Raw genomic sequence first — 9,846 nt, 5'->3', positions numbered from 1 at the left:
CTGAAATCTAAGTAAGATTAAATATGTCAAATAAGGGTGATATTTGCTTATTTTCTATCTGATAAGATAATTCTTCTCACTAAGCAGATTTTATGTTAGAGTGTTTTACTTGTTTTAAGTGTCCTAAATGATCTCAGTAAGATACTACAGCTTGTTGCTGAGATGTTATGACCTATATTGAGTAAAACATGCTTGAAACTAGAATATCAAGTGTTGCAAAGCTGTGTCATCAACACTCACAAGTATAAAACTACTTTTTTAAAGTAATCATTTCCTATTTCAAGCATGAAAAAAATCATGGTTTTGACACAATTGAGTCTCATAATTAAAACAGATGACAGCCAAATGGACTTTGCTGTTTTATTTTCAATGAAACAATAGAAAATACGTACTCATATAGTAGTACAGTTGGCACAGTACAGTAAACTGACAGTTAATATTTAAACATTTAACATTTCTAACAATTTTGAACAGAAATAGTTCATGCACATTCAGATAAATTCTTCAAAATTACAATTAAAAAAATTGGGGCCGGGGGCCGGGCTGTATATATGCGCACTAATTGACTGAAAGAGCACGCACTTGACGCGATGATGTCATGTTATCCATGGAAAAATGCATTTTTAGACAATATGATTTGCCTGAGCGGCTAGGAGACCCCGAGAGTAACAAGCACTTGCCTTGTTGCCTTTCCATTAAGAACAATAAACTAGTTTTAGTATAAGTTTGCTGGTTTCAAGAAATGTAATGCCGAGCACATATCATTATGTCAAGATAATGGTACTAGCATTTACTTCATTTAAGACATTTTTTTCAACATATTGAGCAAAAAGGTCTAATTTTTTTTCTACCAAGAAAAGTGCACTTGTTATTAGTGAGAATATACTTATTTTAAGGTATTTTTGGGTTCATTGAGGTTAGCTAATTTTACATGTTTTGGAAAGTCTTGACAAGCCAAGTTTTCTTGTTCTATTGGCAGATAATTTTGCTTAGTTCAAATAAAATACCCCTCATTTTTGTATTTTGTTTTCTTGTTTTTGAACACTGACTTTTTGCGGTGCACACATCTCAATTAGTCTTATCAACACAGAAAAGACACAATTAGAATATAAACAGAATTCAGATTGTACTTGATTATAGTCAATATTTCTGCATTTGTATTGTTATTAATGAACAAAGATCCTAAAAAGTAGGACCTTCTCACACTGTAAAAAAGTTACGCAACCTAAAAAAAATAAATAAGATGAAATATCTCAAATAAGGGTGATATTTGCTTATTTTCTGTCTGATAAGATAATTCTTCTCACCAAGCAGATTTTATGTTAGTGTTTTACTTGTTTTAAGGGTTTTGGTCCTAAATGATCTCAGTAAGATATTACAGCTTGTAGCTGAGATGTTATGACCTATATTGAGTAAAACATGCTTGAAACTAGAATATCAAGTGTTGCAAAGCTGTGTCATCAACACTCACAAGTATAAAACTGCTTTTTCAAAGTAATCATTTCTTATTTCAAGCATGAAATTTAAAAAAATCATGATTTTGACAAAATTGTGTCTCATAATAAAAACAGATGACCGCCAAATGGACTTTGCTGTTTTATTTTCAATGAAACAATAGAAAATGTGTACTCATAGTAGTACAGTTGTTATTAGTGAGAATATACTTATTTTAAGATATTTTTGGGTTCATTGAGGTTATCTAATTTTACTTGTTTTTGGAAAGTCTTGACGAGCCAAATTTTCTTGTTCTATTGGCAGATAATTTTGCTTAGTTCAAATAAAATACCCCAATTTTTTATTTTTTTTTCTTGTTTTTGAACGCTGACTTTTTGCAGTGTACGATTTTTGTGAGTTTATGTGTTTTTTAAATTTGTTGAGACTTTATAATAATTAAGTCGGTGATAAGTTGAAGAAGCAACACAATTAGGTTTAATAAACATGGGGAAAAAGGCAGCAAATTAATTACACCGGATATAATTAAATGTATTTATAGGTTGGTAAAACTTGGTATAATTAAGTTGGTCATTAGTTATAGATGCAACTAAATTACCATATTTTCCGGCATATAAGGCGCACTGCCGATGAATGGTATTTAAAAAAATATTTTTTCATATATTAGGCGCATATATAGGGATTAAAAGGCGCATTAAAGGAGTCATAATATTTTGTATTTTTTGTATTTAAAAAAAACTTCCTTGTGGTTTCCATAACATTTAATGGGGGTTCTTTGGTCATATAGGAGCAGTTTTACCTACTTCACTGTAGTAGTATTATACATAGTACAGTTGTATTGCATACAGCAATGTAGTACTACAATACATAAATGGAAGTAATATTACTGTCAGGTTCAAACACTGATGACATCTATTAAACAAGACAAGAGGCAAAGAATTAAACAGAGACAGAATTCAATTTGGACTAATATATTGAGGAGAGTCGCCCAGACATTGTATCCTTCTACAAACCCCGTTTCCATATGAGTTGGGAAATTGTGTTAGATGTAAATATAAACGGAATACAACGATTTGCAAATCCTTTTCAACCCATATTCAATTGAATGCACTACAAAGACAAGATATTTGATGTTCAAACTCATAAACTTTATTTTTTTTTGCAAATAATAATTAACTTAGTATTTCATGGCTGCAACACGTGCCAAAGTAGTTGGGAAAGGGCATGTTCACCACTGTGTTACATCACCTTTTCTCTTAACAACACTCAATAAACGATTGGAAACTGAGGAAACTAATTGTTGAAGCTTTGAAAGTGGAATTCTTTCCCATTCTTGTTTTATGTAGAGCTTCAGTCGTTCAACAGTCCGGGGTCTCCGCTGTCGTATTTTACGCTTCATAATACGCCACACATTTTCGATGGGAGACAAGTCTGGACTGCAGGCGGGCCAGGAAAGTACCCGCACTCTTTTTTTTTTACAAAGCCACGCTGTTGTAACACGTGCTGAATGTGGCTTGGCATTGTCTTGCTGAAATAAGCAGGGGCGTCCATGAAAAAGATGGCGCTTAGATGGCAGCATATGTTGTTCCAAAACCTGTATGTACCTTTCAGCATTAATGGTGCCTTCACAGATGTGTAAGTTACCCATGCCTTGAGCACTAATGCACCCCCATACCATCACAGATGCTGGCTTTTCAACTTTGCGTCGATAACAGTCTGGATGATTCGCTTCCCCTTTGGTCCGGATGACACGATGTGGAATATTTCCAAAAACAATTTGAAATATGGACTCGTCAAACCACAGAACACTTTTCCACTTTGCATGAGTCCATCTTAGATGATCTCGGGCCCAGGGAAACCGGCGGCGTTTCTGGGTGTTGTTGATAAATGGCTTTCGCTTTGTATAGTAGAGCTTTAACTTGCACTTACAGATGTAGCGACCAACTGTATTTAACGACAGTGGTTTTCTGAAGTGTTCCTGAGCCCATGTGGTGATATCCTTTCGAGATTGATGTAGGTTTTTGATACAGTGACGTCTGAGGGATCGAAGGTCACGTCATTCAATGTTGGTTTCCGGCCATGCCGCTTACGTGGAGTGATTTCTCCAGATTCTCTGAACCTTTTGATGATATTATGGACTGTAGGTGTTGAAATCCCTAAATTTCTTGCAATTGCACTTTGAGAAACGTTGTTCTTAAACTGTTTGACTATTTGCTCACGCAGTTGTGGACAAAAGGGGTGTACCTCGCCCCATCCTTTCTTGTGAAAGACTGAGCATTTTTTGGGAAGCTGCTTTTATACCCAATCATGGCACCCACCTGTTCCCAATTAGCCTGCACACCTGTGGGATGTTCCAAATAAGTGTCTGATGAGCATTCCTCAACTTTATCAGTATTTATTGCCACCTTTCCCAACTTCTTTGTCACATGTTGCTGGAATCAAATTCTAAAGTTAATGATTATTTGCAACAACAAAAAAATGTTTATCAGTTTGAACATCAAATATGTTGTCTTTGTTGCATATTCAACTGAATATGGGTTGAAAATAATTTGCAAATCATTGTATTCCGTTTATATTTACATCTAACACAATTTCCCAACTCATATGGAAACGGGGGTTTGTACAATCTCCGGCACGCTCTGCCAAAAGATTGCATGCATCCTTCTTTTATTTTGGACCCTCCCCGACCACATGGCCACTTTTGTTTCCAAAGGACAAAGGTCGCAAAAAGTTCATAGAAAAGGTAGTAAACAATTCACAGGAAAGGTAAGTTCAAAAAGAGTTTGTAAAATAGTTAAAAAAGAGTTCGTAAAATACTTCAAAAAGAGTTCGTCTGGAAATTGGGCAGATCCTGCCATCTGTCTGCTTTGAAGTCCTTGGGTTAGAACAATATCTTTCTGTTGATTACCATACATGAGAGAAAACAGAAAACCCTTCATGTGGCTTTCCCCCTTACACAGTGGAGTTTTACGAGCCTTCTTCTTGGTAGGTTTCAAAGACAGCTTTTGTCTTCTTGTCAGGAACTCAATGAAATACAAAGTTTTTGTGATAATTTAGAAACAATTATTCTAACAATTACATTAAGTTGTATAACTTATCATAGAGTGGCATTACATACATATCACTAACACTACTACTATTATTACTAATAACAGTATGTGTTAGTAGTATTAATACATAATGTTATTAATAAAAGTATGTATCATTATCATTAATTATTGGTAATAATCCTTATAGTGAGTATTTTGATGTGCTCGCTCCAACAGAACAATGGCGGCGAGACGTCGGGCGCCCTGAACGGAGGCGGTCCTCCGCTACCGGACGACGACTACGACCTTTCCTCGGCCGACCACCACGAGCCCGCGCCAGCCGCCAACATCGCCCGCGGCGAGAGCTTCGTGTCGCCCGCCATGTACGTGTAACCGCCACCGGGGGAGGTTGGGAGGGAGGGGGGGGAAGGGCACTCTCTGACTTCTGACGCTTTGGAAGCGACACACACTTTTACGTTGTGTGACTTTTAACAGTCTAACCGCATTAGCATGACGCGTCTTGTTTTTGGTGGTCGTGGCGCCCGTAACAGTACAAAGACACGCCCCTCTTTACTTTTCCTGTCAAAGAGGCTCACCTGTGGCCAGGTATAGAAGACCATCAGCTGTCCAATGCACTCATTAGGTTCCATGTTTTTTGTTTTTTTTCCTTCTGTTCTTTTATACAAACACACACACACACACACACACACACTGGAATGTAACACAATCAAGTTGTGCATGGACACTTTATTAGGTACACCATCTAATAGGATCCAAAATGATAACTAATGCTCCACTTGTGAAATGTATGAAATATTAAATTAATTTAAATGACAAGTATAAAATCAAGTTTATTCATAAACACATCGCCAAATGAGCATTGTTATCTTTGTTTTTTAAAATTTAATTTCTATTAGATGGCGTCTCTAATGAAGTGTCCGGTGAGCGTATGGGGGAAAATACTGCCATTACACTGGATGTCAACATTGTACCAAATGACCAATATTGTAAATAGTAATGATATTAATGATAAGGATCAATACTTGCTGGTGTAAAAAGTGCAGTAGTCGTTCTCAGTGCCTCTGCAGAGGGGATGGAGGTGTGATCAAAGTGTTTTATTAACAACTAAGGTGTGTTGACCATGTAAAAAAAAATAATAATAATAATGTGTGTTTATGTAACCATGCATGGCATGATGGCTGGCTTGTTCTCTCCCAAAGCCTTTTTCATTTTCTTTTTCTTTTTTTTTTTTGTGGTGCCATTTTAAAAAATGCTAAACATATAAAGAAGCACAATTGTGATTTTATCAGATTTTTGGGGATTTTTTGTTTTACCCACAATGCTCCAAGAGGGGTGTCCAAAGTCCGCCGCCCGTAGCTACTGTATCGGTTACAAGACAACTTTTTTTCTCTATTATGATTTTTCTTTATGAAATAAATAAATACATCTTTAAATAATTACCTAAATGTGTCACTATATAATTATAATTGGAAAATGCAGTTTATTTTATTTAAAAAAATATTATTTAATTAATTATTGATTTCATGATTTAATTTATAATTTCACCATTTAAATCCTAAAATAACTAATTAAATCAGAAAATAATTAATTAAATCAGGAAATATTGAAATCATTAATTCATTAAATAAACACTTGAAATGATTGAAATCGTTAAATAATTTAATTTCTTTTTTTATTTTAAAAATAAACTAAATCCATAACGTTGAAGATCAAGTGCAGTAGATCCCTGATTTTCTGTGGTCACACTGGTTTTAAATGATAACTATTTAGTTATTTAAATTCTGATTTAAATGTTCTTCTATTTTAGTGAAGTCATTTACGAATGGAAATCATGGCTACTAGGAGCGAGCAGCTACACAACAGCTAAGCACACAAGCTATTAATAACAATAGAACAATATTGCAGTGTAAAACAGCACATAGGTCAACATTGACAAGTACCAAATAAATATACTTGCCTATTTCTTACACATACAAAGTCTCCGAGGCAGTAGCGCATTAGAAAGTATCCAGTAACAAACGTGTCCGCATCATTCAACTGACGGCATCATAAGATTTACTTTTTAAAATTATTGTGATGCTTCTGATGATGTGTTTATGACAAAAAAAAAAAGAAAGATAAATCAGAAAATAACTAATTAAATCATGAAATGATACAATCAGGAAGTGGCACATTTAGGTCATTGTTTAAAGAAGTATGTTGTTTTTTGCCGCGTTGTACGTAACTAATATTTAGCATTTTCAACACAACAATGGCTGCTGCTAATGTGCACTTTGATTGGTTTAAAAAAGGGACTTTATGTTTTGAAGTGTGCATGCTGCAGGGGGGACAGAGTGCAACACGGGGGGGGCCAACCCCGCATCTTGTAAAAGTACAACTAATGAGATACATGACTGGATGCCAGTGTTTCGGAATCTTCTAATTAAAAAATGGGCGTTGACGCATGTGCGATGAATTTCAATAGCTGCTAAAGCAAAACAATAGAAATATACGAAGGGGGCGGGGGGTTACAGCAGGACCCCGTTGCTCGTTGAGAAGAACAAGGCGCGAATGGGGACCGGAAAAGTTTTTTTTTTTGTTATAAAGAGAATACTTGATAAATGTAGCACCTATACTGTACACACATAAACACAATCCTGTAACAGTTTTATAATAATTGGCTCCAAAAAATGGTAAACATTAAACGTGTCAATATCCACGACCAACATGTTTCATGTCTGTGGGTGATACTGTCAATTTTGGTATCGATCAGACACCGAGTAAACACAGTATCGCCAAAACTGATACTGACACGTTTTGACCTGAAACTTTCCGATCATTGAATATTTTCCTGAATTTTCCTCTCGTTAGTTGATTATGATGACAGGAGAAATATGTTTTGCAAATGCAAATCTTTTTATACAACACTTTTAAACAAAACAATGACATTATATTATACAATATATATTATATATAATTATTATATAACATATAAAATATATATTTACAATCCTAATAATTTACTAACATTATATATTACAATATTATATATATATTATATTATATATATATATTATATTATATATTATAATATATAATAAATAATATTATATATATATAATATATATTATATATATATATATAATATATATTTATAATATATAGTATATTATAAATAATATTATATATTATATATATATAATATTATAAATAATATTATATATATATTATAAATTATATATATATATATATATATATTTATACAGTATATCTAATATATATTATTAAAAAATTGTAAATGATATATATATATTATATATATATATATATATATATATATATATATACAGTATATCTAATATATATTATAAAAAAATTGTAAATGATTCCTGTTCAGAGTACCAAAGCACTCTTGCAAAATAACAAAAATAGTCATTTTAAAATGTAAACAAAACCAGTAAAATAACTGACATGACACGCAAATAAAAAATAAAAAAAGAACTGCAAATAAACTCTGTGAGGAAAATCAAGTAATTTTGAGGAACGACGACAAAAGTATCGATCCCACAACGCTGGCATCGATCCGATACCAATACCCACCTTGGTATCGACACCACGTGTATTTACATTGATACTCCCACCCCTATGGACCACGTTTGTACACATTTCGGGCGTGGAGGACTGAGTCTGGCTCGGTGGTGTGACGGAATTGACGTGTGTTGATATTATCGCAGCACGCCACATTCATAAAAATCTCACTTTTTATTTTTAATTAATAGATCATCTCTTCGGAGGTCCAACATCTTTATGTTTACCCACCTTCGATTGGCAACACTGATCCCTCCTGCTGTGTCTTTTTATTCTCTGGCTGACCAGGTGCAGAATTAATTTGCCATCTGCAGTCCCCTTATAATGTGTTTATGGGCCACAAGTAAAATGACTGTATGGGAAACACTGCCTATGACACGTTTTGGCATCTTTGATGCCCCAAATGCGTCCCATTTTTTTGTGTCTTGAGAAGGGTTTGGACAGCCCTGATGTAGAAGAAGACACAATTACTGTCAAATCCTCGTCTTACTTGAGTTGGTGTTTGGATGAGAAGGGACGAGAGGGTTTTTATAAAAGCTGGTTTCCAAAGCAACACCCGTGGACAAACCATATTAGCTTGTAGGCAGCAGTAAAAGAGGCTTTCAGGCACTCAGACGGCGCTAAAAAAAAACGCTCCCTCCGCTGAATCCATCGCACTTTTCCATCACAGAGCCACACGTGCCTTTCTTTGACGTGCTTTTTATTATTTTTATTTTTTTTTACTTTTTTGGTTTTGTCACAGCAACACACAATCAAGCCAAGACCGATTGACACTGGACTTGTTTTCTTCTTGTTTTTCTTCTCATGGTGCTTTATTTTGTATGCTTTGGGGGCTAAAGGTGTTGTATGTGTGTGTTTTACTGATATTTGTCTTGTCCAATAATAAAGATTCAACAACACAAGACCTTGTTTGACTACTAAATTAGTCGTTTTTTACGACCTACAATGTGTCACGGCCAGGGCACATTCCAATGCGCCCTAATCCTTGCGGACCTCGGGACACGCCCACGGCCTCGCACATCCAGGGACGCGTCTCCGCCCTGCAGCAGCCGCCAGCTGCAATCACTCCACGGCAATCAGCGCACCTGCCGGTGATTATCGAGCTGCCTTCATAAGCCTGCTCAACCTGCCATCCCGGGCTGGAATATAATCTTCTGTTGGCGTACAGTAAGCGATCATCTGATGCTTGATGCAACCTTGCTCTCTGTCTGTTTTCCCCTCCGTGTTTTCAGTGTGTCGTCCCCGCAGTACCCTCTGTCGTCTTGAAAGTGAGCTGTGCGTCTCACTTTTCCCTGGTTCTCCCTCTGGACTCTTCCCTGCCTCCCTCGCGCTTCCTGATTCTCGACTCCTCGCTTGCCCCCGGACTCTGACGCCTCTCTCTGCCCCACGGACCTCTCGCGGATCTTGAACCCCTTTTGCCCCTTACCCTCTTTGGATTTGTCTGCTTCCTCATCCAACATCACGGTAATACACAACAGGTAACTACACATATAGTTTAACACCACTCACTCTTGGGTTTTGTCACACACCCCATTTCCTTAGTTTAGTTTGTATTGTTTTGTATTATTATCATACTTGCCAACCCTCCCGGATTTTCCGGGAGACTCCCGAAATTCAGCGCCTCTCCCGAAAACCTCCCGGGACAAATTTTCTCCCGAAAATCTCCCGAAATTCAGGCGGACTCAGGTCCTCATGGGTTTATTGTTAGGCAGTTTTATTAACGTCCTCTCAGCGCGGCAACAACACACAACAACAGCAGTCACGTTTTTGTATACCG

At 36.0% G+C, this 9,846-nt stretch overlaps 1 protein-coding gene across 1 annotated transcript in view; it reads left to right on the top strand.

Annotated features, from left to right (window-relative positions):
- Window positions 1–9,411, top strand: part of pvrl2l (PVR cell adhesion molecule related 2 like) — a 575,165-nt gene extending 565,754 nt beyond the window's left edge. Inside the window, exons 10-11 of the mRNA XM_061930916.1 lie at window positions 4,719–4,864; window positions 9,302–9,411. Coding sequence (XP_061786900.1) covers window positions 4,719–4,864; window positions 9,302–9,335 — 180 coding nt within the window. The 3' untranslated portion in view covers window positions 9,336–9,411. The remainder of the gene's footprint in view (window positions 1–4,718; window positions 4,865–9,301) is intronic.
- Window positions 9,412–9,846: the final 435 nt, after the last annotated feature.

The sequence above is a fragment of the Nerophis lumbriciformis genome, linkage group LG37 (assembly GCF_033978685.3).
Source record: "Nerophis lumbriciformis linkage group LG37, RoL_Nlum_v2.1, whole genome shotgun sequence".
NCBI classification, from domain to species: domain Eukaryota; kingdom Metazoa; phylum Chordata; class Actinopteri; order Syngnathiformes; family Syngnathidae; genus Nerophis; species Nerophis lumbriciformis.
Note: the sequence above shows the minus strand (reverse complement) of the source record. Positions and strands in the feature narration are given on the sequence as shown.